The sequence below is a fragment of the Lontra canadensis genome, unplaced genomic scaffold (assembly GCF_010015895.1).
Source record: "Lontra canadensis isolate GAN:19392208 unplaced genomic scaffold, GSC_riverotter_1.0 scaffold4, whole genome shotgun sequence".
In the NCBI taxonomy this organism is placed as follows: Eukaryota; Metazoa; Chordata; class Mammalia; order Carnivora; family Mustelidae; genus Lontra; species Lontra canadensis.
The window spans coordinates 8,916,227-8,943,400 of NW_022630998.1; the positions used below are offsets into that span (position 1 = coordinate 8,916,227).

Consider the following 27,174-nt stretch of genomic DNA (forward strand, 5'->3'; position numbering starts at 1 on the left):
TATAGTCTTTGGCTTAGAATCTAATTCATCTGATATAAGGATTGCCACCCCAGCTTTCTTTTGATGTCCTTTAGCACGGTAAATTGTTTTCCACCTCCTCACTCTCAATCTGGAGGTGTCTTTGGGTCTAAAATGAGTTTCTTGTAGAATGCATATCAATGGATCCTGTTTTTTTTTAATCCATTCTGATACTTTGTGTCTTTTGATTGGGGCATTTAGCCCATTTACATTCAGGGTAATTATTGAAGGATATGAATTTGGTGCCATTGTATTGCCTGTAAGATGACTGTTACTGTATATTGTCTCTGTCACTTTCTGGTCTGTTACTTTTAGGCTTTCTCTTTGCTTAGAGGACCCTTTTCAATATTTCCTGTAGGTAGGGCTGCTTTGGTGTTTGGAAATTCTTTTAATTTTTTTTTTTTTTTTTGTCCTGAAAGCTTTTTATCTCTCCTTCAGTTTTCAACGACAGCCTAATTGGATATAGTATTCTTGGCTGTATATTTTTTTTGTTTAGTGCTCTGAATGTATCATGCCAGTCCTTTCTGTCCTGCCAGGTCTCTACAGATAAGTCTGCTACCAATCTAATATTTATACCATTGTATGTTATAGACCTCTTGTCCCATGCTGCTTTCAGGATTTTCTCTTAGTCACCAAGACTCGTAAGTTTTACTATTAGATGATGGGGTGTGGACCTATTTTTATTGATTTTGGAGAGGTTCTCTGTGTCTCCTGGATTTTGATGTTTGTTCCCTTTGCTGTATGAGGGAAATTCTCTACTATAATTTGCTCCAATAAACCTTCTGCTCCTCTCTCTTTCTTTCTTCTTCTTCTGGGATTCCAATTATTCTAGTACTGTTTTGTCTTATGGTATCACTTACCTAATTCTCCCCTCATGGTCCAGTAGTTGTTTGTCTCTCTTTTGCTCAGCTTCTTTATTCTTCATCATTTGGTCTTCTATATCACTAATTCTCTCTTCTGCCTCCTTTATCCTAGCAGTAAGAGCCTCCATTTTTGATTGCACCTCATTAATAACTTTTTTGATTTCAACTTGGTCAGATTTTAGTTCTTTCATTTCTCCAGAGACAGATTTTATTTCTCCAGACAGGGATTCTCTAATATCTTCCATGCCTTTTTCAAGCCCAGCTAGCACCTTGATAATCGTCATTTTGATCTCTAGTTCTGACATATTACCAATGTCCATATTGATTAGGTCCTTAGCTGTCAGTACTGCCTCTTGTTCTTTTTTTTTTTTTTTTTTTTTGAGGAGAGTTTTTCCTCCTTGTTATTTTATCCAGATAAGAATATATGAGTGAGAGAATAATATATGAAAAGGGTGGCAACGGCCCCAGAAAAATATATGCTAACCAAAGCAGAAGATACCTGAAACTGGAGGGAGAAGAAAGGGGGGGGGACTATATATATACACACATATATATATGTGTGTATATATATGTATATGTGTATATATATGTATATGTATATATGTATATTAAACTGGTGAATAGAACAGAGGTACCCACTTGTTTTGGGGTGTATTCTGGTCTCTTAGAAGAAACAACCTCCCTAAATTTTAAAGAAAGAAAACTTACATGTATACAAAAATAAGGGTATATACAATGAAGGGATGGAATATGATTGTAAGGATGAAAATTTTAAAAAAAGATTTTAAAAAAGGAATTGATAAGATATGTTGGTTGGAAAAAGAAAAAAAAAGATGGAGATACCGTGATATGTTGGTTGGAAAAAGAAAGAACAAGATGGAGAGACCGTGATCTAGACTGGGGACTAGAACAAAGCCATGTGGGAGATTTAGGGTATATTTTGATCTATTAGAAGAAGTTTTATCCCAAAATTTTAAGGAAAAAAAAAAAAACCTGTATGTATACCCAAAGTAAGGTTAAATACAATGAAGGGTTAAAATATGACTGTAACAATGAAAATTTAAAAAGATTTTTTTAAGAAGGTATTGTTAAGATAAAATAGTTCAAAAAAGTTAAAAGAGAAAAGAGGACAAGTTAAAAAAGTAGAATAAGAAAAAAATAAAATTAAAAAAATTTAACTTTGCAAAACTAAAGGATCATGGAAAGAAAGCCATAAATTCTATGAGTTGCTTTCCCCTAGCTCTGGAGTTCCACAGTTCTTGGTGATCTGTGAACTTGGTCTTGGCTGGCTGTTTTTGCTGAACTTCTGGGGGAGGAGCCTGTTGCAGTGATTCTCCAGTGTCTTTACCCAAGGCAGAATTGCACAACCTTTGCCAGGGGCCAGGCTAAATAATCTGCTCCAGTGTGCTCTCGGTAGCTTTTGTTTCCTGAATGCTTTCTGTACAGCTTTGGAGGAAGAGAATGAAAATGGCGGCCTTCCAATCTCTGGCCCAGAGGAACTGAGAGCTTGGGGCCCCACTCCTCAGTGTGTCCTCAGAGAACAACTGTTAATCCCTCCTGTCTCCCTGGTTCCAGCCACACTCTGTGCTCACCCAGCCTGTGACAGTTTCTGTCTCTGGTGCACGGCCCTGTTTGGAGTCTCCAAACCCAGCAGATTCCTGCTGCGTGCTCCCACACAGCTCTTCCCAGAGGAGAAAGGAGAGGGGTCTCCCCGGATCTGCCACTTGTGGGGTTCCTGCTCAAAGAGCAGTGGCATGACTGTGCCTTAGATCACGGTTTAAGGTAACCCTGAGCTGAGAGCTCACTCCTTGTCTCCGTCTCTGTAGCCAGCTTCCCCTCTCCAATACCTGGCGTTTCTACCACACTCAGACACCCCAGTCTTTCTGTGACCCCGTGGGTCCTGAGACCACACTGTCCCTGCTAGGGCTTCACTCCCTGCTTAGCCTCTGGAGCGATGTCTCTCAGTGGAGCCGACTTCTAAAAGTTCCAATGTTGTGCTCCACTGCTCTCTCACTTGCCAGGAGCCGGCCCCTCCTCCTGTAGTCTGTCTTCCCATTGCCTCAGATTCACTTCTCCGCACAACCTACCTTCCAGAAGGTGGTCAATTTTCTGTTCCTAGAATTGCTGCTCTTCTTCCCTTCTATCTCCTTTTGAGTTTATAGGTGTTTGGGATGGTTTAATAACTATCTAGCTGAATTCCTGTGACCTAATGATATTTCAGTCTGTTACTCCTCTGCCATCTTGCTTCCTCCAGTAACGTCATATTAATGGCATTTAGCTTATTACCTTTGCAAATCATACTCCTTGGTTGCCACATGTATAATCCAGTGATTAGTTTAATAACATTTATTGGGCACTGTATTTATTTCCTGTTGGTAGTATAGCAAATTACTATAAACTTGGTAGCTTAAAACAATGCCAGAATAGTGGCCTCATCGTCAGGCTTTTCATCTCACCCACAGAATGGCCTGGGCTGAGTCATCTCCTGGCCTCAGCTGCAAGTAGGAACAAAGATAGGTGTTAACATTCCAGCGCTCTCTACTTCCCCTTCACCACATCCTTCCAGCTAAAAGGTGCCCGTTATGCAGAATAGCTTCAATAAGAAAAACCAGACACCCCACATGGAATATTTTTGGTGATTTCAGTGATATTTCCTTAGAAAATGCAAAAATGGAAGAAATCAGAAACTTGAAATTCAGTAGAAGTCTTACCAAAATAGCATCCACTCATAGCAGATTTCTAAAAAGAAACCAAACTATGGGAGTAACACACTCCTAAAAAAGAAGGGTGATGTGGGTAGTGGGCTCAGGCTCTTCTCTGCTAGATGCCCAACCAACCCCCTGGAATCTCAGGGCCATGTGGCACCCATGAAGGTGGCTTCATCCTACTTGGATTCTGACCGGAGGACCTGTGAGGGACAGTCTGCCAGGGACAGCAGAGATAAAATGTCCCAGAGACAAGCCCAGGAAAGCCCTGTAGTGGAGTGGGAGGGGCAGTAGGTTTCTAAAGAACAGAGAACCACCCACGGAAACTATATCCCCTGAAGCACATTTTGGGAAAGAGGAATTTTCAAACACCCAGAGAGAAAGAACCGCCTAGAAAATTGGATTCTTCAGTCATGAGGAAGAAATGAAAGAGTTGTTGGGAAGCTTAATGGAATCCCGTAGAGAAGAAGAAACAGGTGAATCAGGTTTCCCTGAGCACCACAGTCAGTGAGACAGAACAGAGAAAGCTGTTCTGGTAGGATCCGATCCCCACCTAACCCAGAGCCCTTTCCCGCCTTGCCCATGGGGTTGGTCCCGGCCGGCTACAGCCTAGAGCACACTCGCGCTTCCGGGAGTACAGTCTCCCGCAGGCGTCCTCCCTCGCCTTGCCCAAAGTCGGGATCCTGGACACTAGGGCTCGGCAAGCACTCGACCGCCCGCGGCGGAGCCAGTGAGGTGCTCTCCGAAGCCGCTCGTGACAGGTTGAACGCCAACCGCAGCCAAGTGCCAGGCAGTCACCGGGCAGCCTTAGGGTCATGGGGTACTGCCACAGGGACTACAGAGCAGCCTACATTGCTCCCTCAGCTTTCTGATCTGCTCTGGTTGAGGGGCCAAGTCAGATTTTTGCTTTGTCTTTCAAGTCTTCATCCGGTAACCCTGAGCAATTCCAGACCAGTAACACCAAAACTAAATTCTTTTGGAGCCATCTACAACAAAAAGGCAACTCATTCTGTTTTTTGTAAAAGAGAAATTTGTCTCCTTTCCTTTTTAAATTCACAAAAGGAAACATCTCGAAACAGGTACAGTTAAACATTTCTATTATTTACCAACAACAACAATAAACCCTCAAATATTTATTCTCTCACAGTTGTGGAGGCCAAACATCCCAAATCAGTTTCACTGGGTCCAAATCAAGTTTCACACACCACCACACCACTCCCTCAAGAGCTCTAGGGAAGAATCTTTTAGTCCTCTTGTCAGCTTCTGGTGGCTACCAGCATTCCTTGGCTTGTGGCCAAATCACTCCTATCTCTGCCTCCAGTAATTTTGCCTTCTCTCCTTTGTCAAATCTCCATCTGCTGCTATCTTATAAGTATACTAGGAATTGTTTTAAGAGGCTATTCAGATAAACCAGGATGATTTCCCCATCTCAAAACCCTTAATTTAATCACATCTGCACAGACACTTTTTCCATAAAATGTAACATTTACAGGTTCCATGGATCAGGACTTATTATCTTTCAGCGCTGTTCTTCAGCCTGCTGCAGACATTTTTTTAATGTGCCAAGTTCTGTGCTTGGCCTAAATAATATTAATTAATGTTTAATTGCTTACTCTGTCCCTGATGCTATCCTATGTGCTTTACTTTCCTTTTACTAAGGAAAAAAAAAAGTTATTTAACATGAACTTATTGAACCATACATTTCTTTCTTGCATATGCTATTAAACTATTAAAGCCCCAAAGTGCTAGCTTTCTGAGAAATGTACGTTAGGAAATTATATTCTGTTCTAAATAACCCTGTCTTATTTGTGTGGAGGATGTTAAAGTTGACAAGATTTGAATACCCCTTGGGAAGAGACTTGGCTTATCCATCTTTGTATCCATACAGTTAGGGGCATTGTAAGGGTTAGTAAATGTTTGTTGAATAACTAAAAGAGCCTTTGCAAACATTATGAAATGTAACCTTTATAAAATCCTTGGAGGTAGATACTGTAATTTCCATTTTACAGAAAAGATTTAGAAAAGTTGAATTACATTCCCAATACAGGGACTGTGTATACACATATACACAGATGCTCACACAACTTTGACAGTCTGAGCATCTGAAACATATTTCCATTATCCATAACTGATTGATTTTGTGCATGCAGTGTTAAAATTTAGCAAAATTTTGATGTAGCTAAATCTGTTATATTATTGCACTATGTTTTTAATCATGTGCAATATAGTTTTAATTTTTAAATTTTTTGAATGTCCAGTTTCTCGTGGATTAAGTCTATAGTGGTGTTAAGAAATGAAAGGAAATTTTCTAAATGATGCAGAATATTTGGTTACTTTTCTTGAAACCTTAGCCTTTCCCCAGAACTGCCTCAAGCATATCTAGTCTTTTTTTTAATTTAAATTCAATTAATTAACATATAGTGTATTAGTTTCAGAGGTAGAATTTAGCATATCTAGTCTTTTGTAGCTTCTTTTGAACATCTGATTTTTTTAAGTCATTGATATTATGAATCTAAGAAATAATCATACTTTTCTCTTTACTTTGATTCCTTGAAAGCCTTTCCAAAATCTTAACCCACTTGTAGAGGCTTTTCAGGACTGAATCATATGAATCCCTTTAAGGTGAGTATACCCCTGACTCACTATTTTACTATCCGTATTTCTTACCCTTCTTGCCTTAAATATTTCTTTTATAATTTTGTATGCATTTCTAGTGGAATAAGGCCAGATGTAAGTAAACAGATAAAATAAATTCAGGTCCCTTACTAATGATGAAATATATGAATATGTTGTTATATATTCATTATTACATATATGTTACATGTAACAAGAATTATTGCATATATTATGTTATATATTTTTATTGTTATACATAGCATATATTGTTTTCTTCTTTTTCCTCTACAATATTCTTTCCTCAACCTTAAGTCAAGCCACTAACTCAACTAGTACATCCCTGAGTTTATATCACATTTGCTGACTTGCTTATACTATTTTCTTTCACCTTTTTAAAAGTATGATGTGGCATTAAATTGCCATTATTTCCCCCAAAGCCCCCAGTTTTGCCAAAGCGTCTGAGTGTGTTGTGTGTCTGATGATTATGCTTTTACCTTTCAGTAAAAGATCACAAAAAGGAATTTGTGCTCCAAAAAATTTTTTTAATAAAATTCTATCATTATCACGGCAGAACTCATGATAGTCTCACGACCCATGGCAGCACAAAACTGAGCAGTTGAATTACAAGCACATTTACCTGATGTCCTTTTTTCAAATGCCTGGCATTGCTCTTGCCTCTTTATTCCACTAATGACTTTTAAAAACAATAAACTCTCTTTTCAATTCCAAGTCTTGCTTTTTCCTCAGAATAGCAGCATGTTTTCTTTATTGGGTACTTGAGAGCAGTGTTTTTTGTGTGTGTGTAGAGCAGGAATCTTAATATTGTTACTCCATTTTGCTACATGGTTTGTTGCTTATGCAGACAGAACTGTACTGTAATCAACAGTAGATCATTGAGAAATATGCCAAAGATGTGCTGTTCATTTTGATTTATAGTTTAAAATAACACAAAGCTGAGTACTGAGTTTGGGAGTGTTGCTTTTTCTTGCTGGCTGTCTGATGTGATGTTGCCTGCAAAGGTACCCACTGTCTAAAACAAATGGTGAAATGACCTCCTTCCTTCTCCATGCTTTTGCAACTTTCTGCGAGGGGAAATTGAGTAATGCTTGCCTCCATGGTTTCTATCAGTCTTACACACTGGTTTCATTAGCTTTCCACCACACTCCCCAGGAACAAGGAGATGAAGTTTTTCCCTATAGAGAATAGGCTGGTGACTGGTCCAAGCAAAGCAACCTGGATTTTAGTGATTATGACATTTCAGGGGCTAGGCTGCTAAAATTCTTTTACTGAGTGCATTTATAATAATTATATTTTTGTTGGTTTAATGACAGTGTTGGTAAGGGAAAATGTATTTGTTAAGAGTTATATTCATAAATGTATATACATGTATGCACATATACATACCACATTCTCTTTTGAATATAAATTAAATGGTTGATGAATAAGTCTTTTCACTGATGGAGAGAGTTACGAGAGAATCCTTGAGATGGATATTTTATAGGCAAATGGATTTTATATTAGGAATTACTGAATTGTCCTGGTAGCCAGAAAAACTAAGGATCAATAGCCTTTCCCTGGAATTTCTAAATTTCATTCTTTTATATTTACTTGAATGTTATTTAAGAAGAAAATTTGAAGGCCCTTTTTTCTGTATTCTTCAGATAGATAAAAATTAACTGAAACCAGCCAACATCCTTCTGTTGGGATTTAGAAAATGTAAACTATATACTTTTCATAAGAGAATTCTTGATTGATATCCCTTATTGTCATTTGTAGAAATATTTGTACTTTTTTTTGAAAAAGAGGTGTAATCCTTCCTTTTTTTTTAAGTAAAAAAGTTATCTCTCTGTGTAAATTCAGTGTACCAACACAACTAAACATGACCTGCTTCCTCTCTTTCCTGTAAATGTTAGAGCAAAGATTATTTTACCTCTGACATGAATGTTAATTATGCAGTGATATGGGAGAAAATAAGAATAAAGTAGCTGCAGTTTCAGGGCTTTGGAAGTAAGTTTTATGAATTCAGCAGTGATGATACTTAGGCCTTAGAGGGTTCAGAGTTTAATCTAGCTGAGTATTAGTAAAGTCAAACTTATGTAATGTTCCTGCCTTCATCAAGCCCATGTGATCTTTCTTTTTTCTTCTTTGTGGTGAATTATGTGGGTTACTTTATTACCACTGCCCACCCTTTTCCAGCTCCCTAATCCAGAACTCCTTCCTCATCACTTCTTTTTTAGAAACTAACAAGAAACCTTCACTAGAGTTTTCTCCTAATTGCAGAATTTGTTTTATTTACATTTTATGTAATCACTAATGAAAATCACCTGTAAAAATTATTCATTTGGCTTTTGATCAGGCCAGAAACTTTCTAAGCTTAAAAATTAATGACAAAGTACAGGCTTCCTGAGTATGAATGGTTGGAGCGTATAGAAAACATTTGGAATGGAGAATGTTTGACCTCCTTTCTTTGTGTCTTATTACTGCTATCTAATTATGAGCTTTCAAAGATATTGAATTAGGTGCCCTCTTCATTGCATTTTAAAATAATCTATTTCTTTTCTTATCACTAAAACCATCTCTCAGACAAAATTTTGAATGATACATTTGGATGTTTAGAATCATTGTTAGCCAAAGTGAAACTATTCTTTTGACTTTTATAAATTGTCTTTACCTACTGTGCTTTATAGTCTTCTGAGAATTTGGCTTATCCAAAAAGAGATTGTGTGCCTTCCCAAGTGAGAAGGAAACCTTTTGTCAGCATCTTGTCTGAGTTAACTCCTTGGCTACGTAGGTCATGGGAGGTCTATGTTGAACATCAGTCTTTGGCTCTATCACAAAACTGGTATTGAAGCGTAGGCCAGCTCCCAGAGTACAGAGGTTAAAGAGGCAATTAGTCACTACAAAGCCAACTTGTGGCGTCTTCTGGTAAGGAAGTACTTAACTCTTTCCTGAACGATGCCTAGAATCTCATCTTCTGGGTGTTTTTATAGTCCACTAAAATAATTTAAAGTCGTAGCCATTTTAAACCAAAGGTGAGCATAAAGTATATGATGTCTCTTGAATTGAGACTTTATTATCAATACTTAAAGCAACCACAGTAGATGGGGTAGAGATGGGCAGGAAGATTATTTTCAATTATATGTTGAATAGTCCTCCTAAATTTCATTTTAGTTGTTTGGAAGCCCAACGATCTCTTTGAAATAGTTCTAGCTTTACTGTTAAAGTTGATGTTTATTATTGGTGGTGGTGGTGGTAGGGCTTGGTTTAGAGCTGCCACAGTATTGCCTCACTTTTTTTCCAGAAAAGAAGTGGCCTCTGATGAATTATCATGCACTAAACTGGACCATAGTTTTATATGTTTTTATATTCCTGAGTTTTTTAAGGGCCTGGACTTTTGCTTCCACACAATAAATTTTTGTAACATGTAGGATACTAAAAACCTTCTCTTCTGTCCTCTGTCTTAAAATATGCCAGGAAACCATAAAGATAGCACCAGTCTTAACTGTATCAACACTGTGCAGTGCCTGGATTCCCCCCAGAGTTATTGGTCATAAATTAATGGAATCCCAAAAAGCTGAAAAGGAGGAGTATTCTTAACTTTTCCTATTTCAAAGTAACTACATTTTCCCCCATTGAAGAACGAATAAACGGCTGAATTAGGAAGTCTTACCTTTGCATTTCCCTCTCCCTTTCTCTTCTAGCATTTCCTTTAGTCCTGAAATATAACTATTTTCAATGATAAGATTTTTCTGTTCCTAGGTGGGAATATTATCATCAACAATAACAAAAATAAATAGTAGCTGATCTATCAAGATTATAACCATTACGGCCATCATTTTATAATAATGTGGGCTTCTGATTATATCTTGAATATTTCTAACACAGAGTTTACACTCAATAGAACATGGTTGAGTTAAATAAATAAATAGAACCTTAGAATCTTTTTTCTGCCTCTTGCATATTTTGAGGAATACTTAGAAGAAGTGAGCTCAAGCTGTTATATAATTTAGTGTAATTGTGGTAAAAAGATGGAACAATGGGTAAAATTAAAAGTAAGACTTTTGGATAAATACATCTGAAACATTAAAGCCAAAGCCAAATTTATCACAAATTTGTTAGTTTAATCTCCTTCCCCCCACCCATTTTAGAAGAGCCTTTAACCATTTTGTTTCTTAGTAGCTTAAGGAAGATGTGTGTTTTTAAAATAGTGCAGGCTTCGTTTTATGTGAACATTTTTAAAGCACTTTAAGAAATAAAGAAAACTTGTTTTACAAAATATTTCTGTAAGAGCTAGTTTGTAATGGTCTTTCCTAAATATATTATAAAATATTATTGTTGTATAACTCCTTTTTTCAGTGCTGACTCCTACTTACTCACTAGTTGGGAAACCTACCTGATGTTAGAGACACTTAGGTAAAGAGTGGTCCAGAATGAACCAGCGATGACAGCAACTGCTCTGCCTCCCTCAAAGGTGTAACACCTCTTTTGGCAAAGGTAGAAACCAGTAGACCTTAAGTTTCAATAACATATCCATTTGTAGGCCACTTATTAAAGTCTCATTTAAAAAAAACACCTACTATTCTCATTTTGTAACCTTTTGCTATCTTTGTGTGACAAAACGGGCATCAGTTCTCCACTGTTTTAAGTAGCAAATGACTAAGTTAATCTTATATTTCACTAATCAGATATTGGCTTTCTGGAGAATAACATTTGGTAAGTGAGAACTTAATGAGTGTCCCAAGATAACTATTGTTAACTGGTGGAGCTGGTGACATTTTGCATGTCACTGCTAGTCTTTGCCCCTGTGGTATATTAAGAACGTGCTTTGAGCAAATGCTTTAGCATTTTCATTGCAAGTCAACCTTTAAAAAAAAAATCTCTCTTGCAATGAACATCTCTTCTATGAGAATATTTTTGGACGTTTATGTGAAAAATTGACTTATGTATATATTTGGTACTGTGTTGTTAATGGGATAGAATAGAAGAACAGTTACAAGAAAGTGTATTATAAAATACAAAGGACACTCCACATATCATTCTGATGCTTTGTGTCTTTCATTTGTCATTATGTGCACTTGTTTAAGTTAAAGACAGCAATAATACTGCATATTATTTCTGTGAGGTTAAGGTATTACATTACTAGAAAAAGTAACTATAAATAGAGTGCTTATAGATACAATTATAGTCCTATGTAATAAGGGGAAATATACTATTATTAATAGATTATTGAATTGATTCATCTTGTACATGTTTACCTGTAAATATGCCTTTTTTGTGTAAATAGAAATCTTTTATATAGGGCATTTTCTGAAAGCAGAATATACCTGTAAATCATGCCAATTCATTTGCTACACTGGGATCGGATTATTCTTTAGTAAACTCAGTTTGAGGATTTAGAAAATCAATCAAATATCATTATTCTTTCTATATGATGCCAAATTGTGTTTTGGTGACCTCTGCTATCATTTAAATGACCTGAAGTCAGGATGAGCTTTCATAGCACAGGATTGGGCCAAGTTTGCTCCCTTTTTGCTCTCTTTAGATCTTTTAAATCCTGTTTATTCCTTTTTCATTTGTATGTGTCTGTGGGTTGCAGCTTTTTATGCTTTTACCCATTTATAAGCTATATAATATAGGGTGGCTTGTTGAGTTTCAAGAAATGATGAAAATGAAGTTCTATTCCTTGAACCCCTAAATAGATCCCTTTTACAATGTGTTTGCATTTCAGACGTTTTAAGGTTTGATCTACACGTTTATTCAGTCTTAAAGATATCTAGCTCCCCATTGTACTTATTTGCCAATTACTTTACAGCCCTTTTCATACTTTTTGTTTTAAATCTGTGGGCTTGTTTTTGTCTTGTTGTATTTTTTCCTCTGCTTGAAGTTATATCTATTATTCAAATATAAAAGTGGCTTAGGAAAGAACATCCTAAAGTTTATTTAGAAATTCACCAAGCCCATACTAATGCATCTCTAATGGGGACATTTCTTTCCACACCTCTAAGGTGATTGAGCCTGTCCTTTAAAGTGAGATTTGCAAACCAGTGTCTGGCAGCTCCAATTAGCTTCTTTTGGGTTTGAAGCACATCACAAACAGTAACAAGGTCTCCTAGGACACTCCTCTTGCAAGCAATGTAGTCATATTTCCTCATTAGTTCTTTTCAATTGTCACTAATGCCATGTTCCAGCTTTTGAGTAGGAGACAAAAAACATAAAAATTTGGTATGTATGTAGAATGAGCCATTGTTTTCCATAATTCAGGGCTCTTTTGAATTCCTTTGATAGTTTTGAAGCTTACACAGCTTAATTCATTAACCTTTACCCTTCACATAAATCAGGTGATTAGGAATCTATTGCTAAGGAGACAGATTTTCCCTCCACTGAAACTAAGTAAATGCCTTCTCAAAAAAAAAAAAAAAAAAAAAAAAAAATTCCTATATAGCTGACAAAAGTAACCTTTTTGTTGCTTTTCAGATTCCATCAGATATTTCAGGTGTATTTTAGAACATTATCAAAAGCAAGTGAGCATAACATTGTGTTATTATAAATAATAATTCTGGATACTTTGGAGCAGGTTTTCTTATGCTTTTTGGAGTTCTAGAAGAGTATATATATATATATATATATATATGTATGTATGTATGTATACACATGCACACACACATGCACACACACACATACATACTCAATAGCTGTTACTCAAGAATTTACAATGGTTGCAATTTTTAAAATTTTCTTCAAGGGCACCTGAGTGGCTTAGTCGGTTAAGTATCTGACTCTTGATTTTGGCTTAGGCTGTGATCTCAGGGTTGTGAGATGGAGCCTGCCTCAGCCTCTGCATTGAGCATGGAGCCTGCTTTAAGATTCTCTCTCTCCCTCACCCCTGACTCCTCCCACTCCCTCTCTAAAATTAATCGATCAATCAGTCAATCAATCAGATTCTCTCCCTATGTAGCACCCTCCCTTCACCCCTGCTCTTTCTCTCAGCAACAATTTTTTTTTCTCCTGAACCCTGTCAAAGAAGAAAATAATTTGAGGGGAGGCAATGCAGAATTAAACAAAAATATATGGAACCTGGAACATTTGATTTGGAGAAACTCTTTGTACAGGTCTTCATGTTATAGAGAATGAGAGTATGGTGTTTCAAAGGAGGTAGGTGGTTCTGTGGTTTCATGGAGGTAAGAATAGGGTGGATTTTTCCAGATTTTTTAATTCTTTCTTGTTAAGATACATATCACTTTGTTTCTCAGAATTTGGGAAAATAGTTTAGTTGGCTTGTGTTTGATGTTCATGGGCTAGTCTAAGAATATTGGATTTTCTGCTGTTTTCAACTATGCCATTTTCCCCTTATTAATTTCTCCTTAATAATCTTATAGATTGTTACTTTCCCTGAGGATATAGTTCTTTTCCCAAGTTTTATAATTCTTTATGTTGTCATGCATGAAATGAGAAATCTTTGAATGTACTGACCTATGGAGAATGTCCATCACATGATATTTTGAAGTTTGTCCTCAGGGATAATGGGAACAGGGGGTGGGGTGAAGAATAGGAAAAATTTGAATTCTAGATTCTGAGTTTAGGGACTCATGGCTTGTCCCTAGGGACAAAACTATAATTTATTATTGAGATTAATGGATACTCTCTGATGTATTATTTGTGAATAGGAGAGAAGATGGAGAAACGAAGGTTTTAAATGTGATCTTTGATTCTCTTACTCTCCTTCTCTTTCTTCTTTCTTTCTTTCTTTCTTTCTTTCTTTCTCTTTCTTTCTTTCTTTCTTCTTCATATGCAGCATGGAGCCCAGGGTGGGCCTCAAAATGATGCCTGTGAGATTAAGAACTGGGCCAAAATCAAGTCAGACACTTGACTAAGTCACCTAGGAAGCCTTTTACTCTCCTTTAAGATTCTATCACTTTACAAACATTTCTCTATTTTATTGGTACCATTTTAAAAATACCCTTTAAAAAACTTACATAAGTACCTATAATCAAAAAGTTTCAATAATTACTGACCTTTACCACCTTGTTTGTTGCCTGCATACCTACTATACAGTGACCTGGGAAATGCTCTGATATTAATAACACTCAATGTCATGACTACAGCCAGGACTCCTTTAAAACAGAGAATCATTTAGAATAAATGAAGTCCACAAACCAGAGTTATGTTCATGTACTTCTTGTAAATACATACTATAATGGACTCTAGAAGTTTCAAGAGGAAAGGATAGTCACCGTGCAGGCCTCTTGTAAAGATGTGCTGTCACTGCAGGCTGCCTGGGAGAGGAGACCTGGACTAATCACTAGGTTTCAGGCACTAGCTAGTTGATGTGGGGTTTCATTTCCATCAATTTGCAGTAACAAGACAATACAAACCATTTCCACTTTCAACTCTCAAAGCAATAGCTATTTGAGGTATTTATTTGAACCACTCAATTTTGTGTAATATTATTGTGTTGAGAGTTTCAGTCCACATTCACAGAACTTGGGGTTTCTCTCCTCAAATACCACATCTGGGAATGATGTGATATTTACATTAAAGAAATTAAGTTTTGCTACAAATCTTCTAAGGAATGTGTTTTTCTCCACGAATCTTTATTCAAGGAATACTTCCATGTTATGCATAACTTCTAGCACAGTGGCTGTGATTACAGGGTAATTAAAACTAGTTGGAAAACCTTGTGCAACCGAACTTTTTAAAACCAGAGCAAAAGTCCTAGGTGATCCTTTGTGAAAGCAAAGTACTTTTCTCTTATATTTCCTTTCTCTTTTTCTGTCTAAAAGATATTTACTGCTTATTTGTTAATAATGTGTTATCTCTTGGCTATTGCCTCTTGAATAAGCTAAATTTAGTTACTATATCTATTCATAAAAACTTCTCTCTGACACACAGGGGGGAAACCTGATGCTCATGGCCTTTCATCAGTTTTTAGAGACTTTTCATCCAGTGTTTGATTACCTTATTTTCTATGAATACTGGTTCTTGTTGCCTATGAAACAGCACTTGATCTGGCTTATACAGTGAAATCAATTTTGTGTGTTTTTTTTTTGTAGTGGGCTCTGTGTGTCTTTAATGTTCCTATGTGTTTGTCATGTGTCTTATAGACTCAGGTGGCAGGAATGCAGAGAGGATATGGCATTTGTTTAGAGTTTTTTCACAATCAAATGTAAATTCAGGCTTTTTGGACTATTTAGAAAGAGCATGAGAAAAAAATAAATGACATACACATTACTTCTGTACTAATTTATTTCGTGGTAGTCATACAGAATGCTGCATCTGTTAACTTTTGGTAGGTGATAGAGGAGGATGAAATGTGTATCTTTGATATGGCAGAAAGTAGTCAGACTTTTTTTTTAATTTAGGATTTTGTAATCATCTAAGGTCTTTATTTTTATCCTTAGCATATGAAAATTCATTTTTAAAGTTGTAAATAAAACATAGTTGTTGCCTGTAATGTCTTATCTGCTTTTGTTCTTCCGTTTTTATGAGTTTATTCAAATATTACATTAAAGTCAAATGACATGGAATTAGGTTTAAAATTTTCCCTTTATAATAAGCTGTATCAATGGTAATTGCATTGTATTGCTGTCTTAAGTTTTCTGCTGTAGCCATGGAAGAACCTCTCCATTTTTGTCATAAATCTTTAAAAAAAAAAAAAAGCCAAAAAAGAATGTTTATTCAGTTATTCCAAGGAACTTTGAAATGTTTATCATTCCATTAAAACAATATTTTATAAAAATATTCTAAAGGAAAAATATGTCCTCTTTATAACTAATTTAACCTTCAGTAATGAATTATGTGAAGGAAAATTGTATAAAATTTTCTGACATTTTATGAAGATTCCTACAAATAAGCCAGACAGCAAATAAAATATCTGCAAGACAGAGATGGATACTCAGTAATTTTTTGATGGATTATACACACAGGTATCAAATTACTTGATCCTTACTTCCTAGGAAAGGTTCATGACTCTTTTTGCTTTTACCCTTTTACTTAACTGTTATTTATAAAGATTAAAGCAGCGACTACGTTGAAGGATGCATATTCCTATGTGTCAGTATGACTGTATAGGTTTTTCTGATATTGTAGGAGGCTGAGCCACAAAATGGATGGCGTTGTTAATCATTATTTTTAAAGTTCATTCAGTTCTGTACTGCATGTTCTGCTATGGCTATTAAATCTGAGTGCACATTCAAAAACCTTTTAACTTAAATGAAACCAGAAAAGACTGTAAATCTTATGTATCTATATCTATATTACATATCTATGCAACAATTCACTTAAAATATTAAGAATTAAAAATTTCAAAGTAAAAGATCTTAAAGTTCTTACATGTGCAGACTTTTTCTTTTATCTATAACCAGTGTTAGATTTTTAAATATTTCTAAATAAATATTTTTAAATATTTTAAGTATTATATTGAATACAATACACAAAAATGTGTATTTTAGTGTTATCAGACTCCATCATTAATAACTGAAACATGAATAATATTACTGTCCACCTATAATGACCATCATCTATATTCTAGTTTCATTATAATTGCTTTTATATTATTATGTAAATGACATGTTCATTGTATAACCTATGTTTACTGGTCTGTTGCTAAAAGTGACATTACTCTGATAGAAATAACACTTTTCATCACTTTGGTTTTAAAATATACACTAGTCATAAATGTACTTAATTAAAGTCATTTGGGTATTAGAGCACTTGAGTTTAAAGCAAGGAATATAACACTTTTTCCTGAAACACCTTGAAAGAAGTTTGTTGAAAGAAGAGAGCTGTGGCATTCATCAAAAGCTGACCTCTTCCTGTTACAGTCATGGCCAAACTCTTGCTAATTTAACTTGAAATATATTAGTGTAACTCACCACTTTTTTGTGTGTGTTTTAGGTGTGTGGAGGTCATTGCAAAGGAAGGACAAAACCTGAAAGAGCTGTATTTGGTGTCCTGTAAAATCACAGATTATGGTATGTAAAGAGTCATTGTCCTAATCTTTTTTTAGAATGAAAAGTTACAAAATCTGTGAAAACTTTTTGAAAGAAATCATGAGCTACTATCTCATAGAGTCTACTTAATCTTTATTTTCACTAACTCTGGTCACACCAAAAGAAATTAAGAAATCATAAGGCTAGGGCCCAGAGTAAAATGAACATGTGTATCAGTTCACACACACACATGTGTGCACACACACACACTCACATAGGGTTAAATGTGTGGTTAAAAAAGCTATAAAATGAAAATAAATACTGGGAGAACTAAATATTTGGTATAATAAATATAACTAAAGAAGTTATTACTAGAGTTAATTTGCTTAATTTAATGTCATGTCAAATACATTCCCTGCTGACATTCCAAATGGCACACTGTTGAATGCTTCACATTTTTTAAAGCTTTGGAAACTTCCACGTTTAGATATGTAGGAAGTGAAGGGTATACATTTGTATGCAAGATTTTAAATTATCTTAATTTTCAATATCTCTTTAAAGTAGAGAAAAGTAAGGTGTTTTATAAAAAAAAGAGAAGTGTGAAATCATCCTGTTGGAGTAATAAAAGGAAAATAACCTAGCCTTTCCTTTTTTATTCAGCTTTCTGTATTTTTTCTTAGTAATTTGTGTATTTAATTTAGAGTTTTAAGCAGATATTTGGCTTTATGGGAGACTGAACTGGTTTTCTTTTTTCTTTTCTGATTTTTTAATTTGTTTGTTTAAATTTGAGACTGTGCTTTTTACCTTGAGGGAAACTAATAATTCATCAAGGTTTTTTTATTGTTAACTCTAACATATGCTAATAAATGACTCCAATCCTAGGATGTCATGCTGACCATCTGTCCTGGGTGGGAGAACTGTATTTTATCAGCTACTAAATTAAACCATTAGAAAAATTCTACTATAGCTATGATAAAAAATAACAGAAAATATTCGGTTTAAAATACTGCTAATTTCTTTTTCCAAGTTTATTTTTTAGAATGGAAAATGAGTCTTATGTGGATTTATTCATCATGTTTCTGGGTTGTTGGGGTCTTTTCCTACTTATACCATGCAAAAGGAGTGTTTTGATATTTTTTTTCCTTGTACTTTGTTTTCTGGTTTCACATATTAGATTGCCACTTAGATACAGTAATTCTAAAACCTATTCTATCTCCCTGTTGTCTAGCCCTTAGAGAGTTCTGTCAATCTAGGGCATACAGGTAGATTTGTTAATTAGCTAATACATTCATTCATTCCAGCTCTTTTCTTGGCATTCAAGCTCCTTTACCATTAGTCTACTACCTGCCCCTCCAATCTTATTTTATATATTTCTCCCCTTTACCTATGCAGTGCCAATGTCAGATTGCTAATGGCCCAGAGAGGTACAGATTAAGTTCCTTAGAATGAACTCTTCAAGGTCCTACAGTGGAAATGTTGCTAAAATTACACTCTGTCCCAGCACCTGTTAAGTTAGCAAGTGCAAAGAAATGTTCCAGGCGATGTGAAGAAGAACAAAAGCTTTGGACTTGAGATACAATTGGGAGCAAGTTCAGTCTTTTTGTCTTTATCTGTTCTTTGGCCTTAGGGAAGTTCCTTCACATCTCTGAGGCTCAGTTTCCTCATTTGTCAAATGGGGAATACATGTCTGATGTCATATTTATGTACCCAGCACCAAGTCTAATGATTAGTGTTGGTAAATGTTGCTTTCCTACAAAAGGGGGAAAAGATTTTTTACAAAATTCTTCTACCATCTTTCCTTTCCTAGGTTTTAGAAGAGGTTTTTGTTGTTGTTGCCATTGTGTATTGTTATTGTTGATTGCTCTTGTTTCTTGATATTATGTTTTGGTGTTTACAAATTTTGGGATTTTTTTCTCTTGGTGAGGCAAAAACGTTGTTAAAACCTTGCCAATATGGTTTACGTTTATTCACTGAGGTTGGTGGATCTTTGCACATTAGTGTCACCTGGGGAGTTTCTAAAGCATACTGATGCCTGAGTTTTATTCAAGACTAATTAAATCAGAATTTCTATGAGGTGGCACCCGGGCACGGGTTTTTTAAAACCTGCCTAAATGATGTTACATGAACCAAAGTTGAGAACAACTGATCCAGTCCATTTGAAAGGGCCAGAAATGGCCATATAGGGGACTTCTTTGCCGTGGTGATGAGAAATCTATCACAATTTTTCTGGTACCTTAGTCGTGTCAGCTCTAAGCTCTCTGCCTCACTTCATCTCTCTTCCATCTTTCCTTTGGTTTTAGGTATTCAGAGGGTTCATGGAAAGCCAGTGTTCATCTCTTGATTCTGTTCTTCAAAATGTTGGGGCACAATTGAGGAGGAGGGGTAAAGGTCGATAGTTTATGAGATTGTAGTATAATTGCTATTTGATTATAAAATTTTTAAAAATCGCTGAAAGTTCAGCTCAGCTCAGCTCTTTTCCCCGGGTAACATGCCAATAACACATGAATAATTTTTGTCAAAAAAGACAGCAAAAAGGATTATTCATTTGTAACCAGAGAAACGGCATGCTATTGGAGGTAACTGCTCTGCTGGGGAAGGCTGGCTGTGATCCTTTGCCCTGTGTTAATTATACATTTTAAGACAGAAAAACAGATGCCTGTTTTCTTCTTTAACTGAATAAGTAGAGATATATTCCGTAGAACTTTTAGATTATCGAGGCTACTGAAAAGTTGTAAGATTTGTTGTACACCTGATACTGGGGGAGTTTCATCCTTTGAGAGACTACTCCAGAATTCTGCTTCCTATTGCTTTAGTCATATTTCGAGCTAGTTAGTCTTGTCCTCACCTCCTCCCTCTGTGGTGTTGTGATTGTACATGCTTTCATTATAGTATACGGAGATTTTTGAAGTTTTTGCAGAAGGCATTGATTCAGAAACAGCAGCTCGCCTGGTGTATCATTTGTAATTTTTGTCAAGATTCTCACAGATGTTGAATGTGTTATTATAGTACGTAGCAACACCTGGCCAGGCTGTTATGAAGTTATGTTCATTTTAATTGACATATGATATAGTTGTCATGAAGAAAACTATCATTCTAATAGACTTCTTATTCCCCAAACTGAACATAGATCTTTATGGTAAAGGATGGCAATTATAAACAAATCAATAATTCAAGCCAGCTAAACGGAAAATACAGTCTTGGGAAATTGCTCCCTGAAGAGAAATCTAATATCTTCACTTTTCTATCACTGAACAAATAAATGTTATATAGGCAGTATTGTGGGGAAAAACTCAAATTTAGGAGTCAGAGAGTTAGGTTAGAATCTAGTTTTGCCTTTTCTTTTCTTTATGACCTTGAACAAGTTACTTAAGCTCCTAGTTTTGTCATCTGTTAAGCACATAATAAAATGTACCATAAAAGGTAGTGAATATGAATTTAAAACATCTGCGTCATGCCTCGTGGCATAGTGGGTATTCATTAATTGGCAATTCTCAATATAATAGAATCATCTCTTTCTCTGAAGAAAAATCGGCTCTCCTCCCCCTCCTCTCCCACCTCCCCCTCTTCCCTCAAACCTCTCCAAGTGTGGCTTTCCTGTCTATGCAATCACGATCTAGAAGTTTGGCCTGTATTAGTCTGTACTTGTCTTGTTGACTTCTATACCTAAGCTATCGAAGCCAGATTCTTATTAGTAGGGAGCGAAGGGAAAGATGCGGCAGAAAGCTAAAATCTTTCATTTGCCTCCCCATCTTAGGGGAGGCATCTCTTCTTTATTTTTGTTTGGATAATTTTCTCTCGGCTCCCATTATGCTTTCTTTTGTTCTGAGAATTGTCAGCTAGTTTTCAACCTACCTCTCCACTTGCCTTCAAATACTTTTCTGTTGAAAGTCCTCTTAAATTGTATCCTTGGGATTGAAAGGAAGGCAAGGAATAGAAAGTGACATGTATCCTTCAAGCCTGTGGAGGTCAGAGCCAGTCTGTCTGGGGCTGCATGGCACAGAACAGGAAGTGTAATGAATGGGATGGATGAATAAAGCGCTTGCCTCCCCTGATATCTCCAGAGTGAGTTTTACCAGTGTGACCCTGTGTCAGGGAGCAGTTGTAAAAAGGACCTAGGTTTCCTTCTGGGTTGTTATCGTATTTCCTTTGACTTCAGCCACTCCTGAGACCCCCTAGAAATATACTCTAGAGGGTATCTTTTGATTTACCTCTCAAGTTGTCAAATAAACTTTAATTAAAGAGGACTGTAAACACTTAACTGCTGACTGATATTTGTGGCCTACAAGGTCACTGACAACCCACAGACTCACTCTGTGCCACTCCGTGGGCTCTCTGTCACTCCCACGGTCGCTGGGGCTACTGCTCCAGGGCAGTCTTTGGTTGCCTCTTACTCTGTTTACCATTGGACTGCTGTCTGATTTGGGACTTTTAAACCTAACCTCAAGCCTCCTGCAAAACTTTTGGATTGCTCTGAGCAAAAGGTCTCCCAAGTCAAGGATGTCACTATTCCCATAGTTATCTATTTGAGATGTCATTTCAATTGGTCTGCCATGCAACAGACATGATATTCATTCTGTCAGCAGATAGATTCAGCACCTACTGTGTGCTGGGGTCTGTTCTCGATGTAAGATATAAATAGTTTCTGTATTCCCAGAACTTTCAATCGGATGGGATTGAGAGAACAGGGATAACCTGCTCATTTTAAGGGGAAAAAAAAAAAAGGGTAATTCCTCTCCTTCCTCCAGACAAGAAGAATGACAGGGAGTGGCCTGCTGACATTAATCTTTTCTTTGTTGTAACCCACACCTCACCTCAGCCTTGTTGACCTTCTAATGTTATTGAAAGATTTATAGGTTGTACATTCCCTATCTCTTCTTGGACAGCCAGATCTCTTCATCTGTTAGTTAACCCAAATTAGGATCCTGGATGCATTATTAAAATAAATAAGCATGCTGAAGAAACAAAAAGAAATCCTAACAAGCGTTCTGGATTATGCTCATATCAAGAGTGCTTCATCTTTTCTTATCAAACCAACACTGATAAATTATTCAAGAAAAAGGCTCATACCAAAAATAATTTTGTTCTTTTTATATATATTACATTATTTTTCATATTATTAGGTATGCATTACATACAATGATGTTCCATTTAAAATTAAATTCCTGGTTTTTCCTTTTACATTTTTTTTCATTTTCAAATTGTATTTCAAACTGTTCCAAGATCACTGGGTAAAATTCAGTTCCTTTTGTCAGCAGGAATAACTCTAATAGTTGTAAAGTGACAGAGAAGAACTTAAGAAAATACATTTGCAAGTCAAAAAGAATGTCTTATTGTTTACTGTTGATTATTCATGCTTTTTTTCCATTCTATCATTTAAATATAGATAGCTTTTATTGTTTCTAACAAAATAGTACTAAATTGCTAAATCTTCTATTGTTGCAAATTTCCCTTGTTTATATGTCCATCTTAAAAGTTATTTCTTTTCACTTCTAATTCTCTATTTTTATTCCTGGAGTTCCTCACTACTAGATTGATATGCCTACTGTTGTACTTAGCAAATACTATATCCTTTTTTTTTCTTCTCAGTAATGGTCATAATTTCTCACCAAAAATTTGGTATTTGGTATTTAATTGTAACTTTTTCTAAATGTTTTCTTTGCTTAGCAGCAAAGAAATTGTTGACTTTCTTCCTCAGTTCCTAGGTCATCCTAAGACCACAGCTACATAACCTTGAAATAAAAGGCTGAACAATAATAATGCTAATCACTTTGGCTTGCCATAATAGACCACAGAATCTCAAATCTTTTGAGAAGGACTTAAAAGACATTTCTTCAAGAAAATACTCCCATAACCAATTCAAAGATGAACTCTTGCTTCATCTATAATGGAGTTGTTGTTTTTTTATAAATTAAGAAACCTTTAACCTACATTTAAAAGACAAACAGACCAATTTCTATTTGATTGCCCCTAAATTTTCTTATAACTCCAAATGCATATATGTTGTTGCTCTAAATTAATTTATTAATTTTTTATAAATACTAAATTTCTATATTTAACTGAATTATTAAGTGAAATATTAACTTTCCAACTTTTCTCACTTTTAGCATTTCTAAAATGTAGTATTTAATTTTAATTAGCTGTTTTTAACATTAATCTTGTAAAAGAAATTTGTCTCAAATCAGAGTCATTTTTCAGAGTTTTCATCTTTAACCCTCATTGCTTTGTGTCCTTGAGTATGCAGACTAAGCATTTGTTTTCCTTGCACCATGCTTTATTATAAATAGAATTATTATTGATTATTATCAGTGGTTAATAGATCTAAAGGGGACTGCAATGAACACCAAGATAATTGCAATAATCCTAGATCCTACACGAGTAAAAATTTGCTGATGTTAAAACTTCTTCAAGGGGTGCCTGGGTGGCTCAGTGGGTTAAACCTCTGCCTTCAGCTCAGGTCATGATCTCAGGGTCCTGGGATTGAGCCCCACATTGGGCTCTCTGCTCAGCAGGGAGCCCGCTTCCCCCTCTCTCTCGGCCTGCCTCTCTGTCTACTTGTGATCTCTCTCTGTCAAATAAATAAATAAAATCTTAAAAAATTAAAAAAAAAAATTTCTTCAAAATAGAAGTCCCGAGTAGTGGTGACTTCTCTATTACAAGGATTATTCAAGCTGAGGGGCACCTGGCCGGCTCAGTCGGTGGAGGATGCTACTTTTGATCTCAGAATTATGAGTTCGAACCCCACATCGGGTGTAGAGATTACTTTTTAAAAATCTTTAAAAAGAATTATTTATGCTGAGATAATCTCTTTTAGGAGAATATTGAAAGATGGAAGCATTGAGTAAGGAATTGGCCTATATGATGTTTAAATTCCTTTCTAATCCTATGATTTATTCTGGACTGGTTTTGTGTTTTATTTCATTCAGCAGATATTTACTGTGTAAGTGCTGCCTGGGGGGTATGGAGAATATGGAGATGGATAGAAAGTATACACTCTTATGTTGAGAAATAAGATAGAAGCAGTGAAAAGTTTCCTAACATATTAAACAATATGATGAGGTCAAATATAAAAATAGGCCCTCTAAGAAATAGGGGTTCAGGAGGGCAGATCATCAGAGATTTAAATCTTTGGAGAACTATCTGTGGTGGAAGAGGCATGGGAGGACAGAGATGAGAAGGAAGGGCATTTGAGGTAGTACAGCCCTAGGAAAGGCTCAGAGCAAGAACAGGTGTCTGAATGGATGAGTTTGTATGCGTTGGTTAATCTAAAGAAAGAACAGAAATCATCCAAAGTGATTACGTGCACACACGGGCAAATTTTGAAGAAACCTTATGAAAATATTCTAGTTGAAAATTCAGGGTAAGTTCCAACTTTCATCTCAACTTTTCCTGTCTTATTCACCATTCCCATGGTAACAACTTCACTTAACATATATAAAAGGAAACACTACTTTGAGTTCTAAGTAATCAAGTATCCAGTTCAATTGAAGGAAATCAAATGGTAAATTTTCATGACAATAATCGTAATAATAAAATAGTTAATATTTTTTAGGTGTTTTCTGCAGGTATTTATTTAATCCCCTTAACACCCCACTTTAGATAGTACTATTAAATTTAGGCCTGCAGATATAGAAACTGAGGCCTGGAAAGGCTCAGGTTCACATAGTTTGTGAGTAGTGATGTGGTATGTGTTCAGTGGTATGTCAAGTCTCTTGCGTAATCACTCATAGGTCAGTGATGTGCTTATAAGTATTTATTGCTAGACAGCCTTGTTAGATTTTCCCAGTTCTCAGAGCTTAAAAAATATAACTGAATCCTGTGCTACCATGTTTGTCCATCTGTATATAAAAAACAATGTCACAAAGCAGCTACCCCTTAAGATCTAATTATATCATTATAGAACTTAATAGGTTTAACATGCTTATTCACTATAACTTTGTTATGCCAACACCAAATACCAGTTGCATGCTGTGATTAAACATTCCCTAGCCAGAAGGTAGAGACTCTCATTGATGTTCAATGTGTATTCATGTATTCAACAAATATTTTCTTAATAATTTCAAAACTGTCTATAATTCTTCAGGAATAAAATTTTTTTTACATCTCCTTTCTAAATTTTCCCCCAAAATTTATGAAGGAAGCAGAAATATTATTGATTTTTTTAAATAGAGAATAAAGTTGAGCCCAGACAGTTTTAATTAATTAAGCAAAGCTAGAACTAAAATCTCCTACTGTAAATCGTTTACTGAATTATGTGCAGATAACTCCTCAAATGTCTCTGCTTTTAGTAGAGAAATAATTTCTTTATTGAAATAGTCCTTTGAAAGCGATTTTAGCCAACATTAAGTGACATAATTTCATAGCAGTTTTTAAAAGTACAGCTATTTCTAGAGATATGCAGTTGTACCATTCTCAAAAACGTAAGCAACTGTTAAGTTCATCTACCGTGAACCTGAGCTCAGAAGTTCTTCAGTGTCATCATCTGTCTCAGGTGCCCATTACTTTTCTTCCCTTAAGGAGAGCCTCTTCCAAAAATATTCTCTGAAAAGTCAGAACAGAATCTCTGGTGTGGCTTTGCTCTCTACCTCCTCTATGCTCTTAATTTCAGAGCAGCTCATTTTCTCAGGTATCATGAAAAGTAAGAGTAGAAAGGGAGGAGAACCCAAGAGCTGCATCTCTTCCTTCTAAAGCATCAAACCATATATCCTGCACTCACAAGTGTTTTCTTAGGGTTTTACCCTCTCTTTGAAATGGTTTTGTCCTCCTCAGCGGATGTTTGACTAAATCTTTTTTATGATTTGCTGGTCAATTAGCATACTTAAGATACTTGTCATCTAACTTATTTTGAAACAAAACAAAACAAACATTTATTAAGTTTCCCCTTAGAAAGTGATAGTAATGCTCATATTAAAATATAAATTGAACATTAAAGTAATTAATTTTACAGTATGTCTGTCACTAGGTAGGCTCACATCATTATATCCACTAACCCTGACAGTAATTGAGCTTTATAGCAGGTCTTTCTCTTTCCACTTATTAGTAGGACTTCCGTATATTAAGAGCAGCTTTATGTTATTGACTTTTTGGTTTACCTGAGTTCAATTAATACAGGAAAGAAAAGAATAATACATTATTTTTTCTCTTTATTGACCAGCTTTCAAAATATTAGTTAGGTTTCCATCTTCTAAACGTAACCTGTGAAGAGTTATTGTTATTGTATTATCATTATAAGCTCAGCAATCCATTGCAGTTGTTTTCTTACTGATACTCAGTTTGTCCTGCCTTTGGTAGTGGAAGCTTCTGTAAGTTTGTTCCTGTGTGCTTTTGATATAGAACGATTATGTCAAGATACAACAGGCTCACTTTGTGCATTTTATATTAGAGACATGGCATCAGCTGCTTTTCTAAAGAACTCTGGTTCTTTGAGTGAATTAGGCTTTTTCCCCCCCTTTTTCTTTAATTTAGAGAAATTCCTCCTTTAAAGTCTGTTGCACTCTGAATCTTATATCACTGTATTTTCTTTTATTCCTCCAGCTTAAAACTTACTCTATATTTCAGCACAAATCCAATCCTCCCATTACAATTCAGCGATATCAGTCCTTGAGTTTTAAAACATCCTCATTTAGGGATTTCCTACATACTAGAAGCTTCTAGTCCCTTATATCCGACACTCTCTTAATCTTACTGGCATGTTCTGCTTTTGGAGAAGTTAGAGGTGGGACTTAGGAAGGAGAACTAGTTTTACATTTTAGGCACTCCATCAACTTTTTGGAGATTTCCTTCTGATTTTATTTGTCTCTGATTTTCTGCATTTGTTTTAAGTAAGGACTAAAATTAGACCTCTTGGATCCATTTGGAAATAAGTAGAAAACTGTTCAAAGTGTATGGTCTTATATAATCTCATTCAGGGGCTTTCAGACTTTCTTGTCCTACAGTGAAAAATGCATTTTGCATTTATAGTGCTTGTTGTACTCTCACTAAATTGATTTCATCTCTTACTAGAATGACCAGCAGTTGAACTGCTGTGATTCAGCTTCTTCGATGTAT

General features: G+C 35.7%; 1 protein-coding gene across 2 annotated transcripts in view; it reads left to right on the plus strand.

Annotated features, from left to right (window-relative positions):
- FBXL17 (F-box and leucine rich repeat protein 17) overlaps positions 1–27,174 on the plus strand; it is a 501,232-nt gene that overhangs the window by 324,538 nt on the left and 149,520 nt on the right. For both annotated transcript variants that reach the window (XM_032845285.1, XM_032845294.1), the window contains exon 7: positions 17,096–17,172. In XM_032845285.1, coding sequence (XP_032701176.1) covers positions 17,096–17,172 — 77 coding nt within the window. The remainder of the gene's footprint in view (positions 1–17,095; positions 17,173–27,174) is intronic.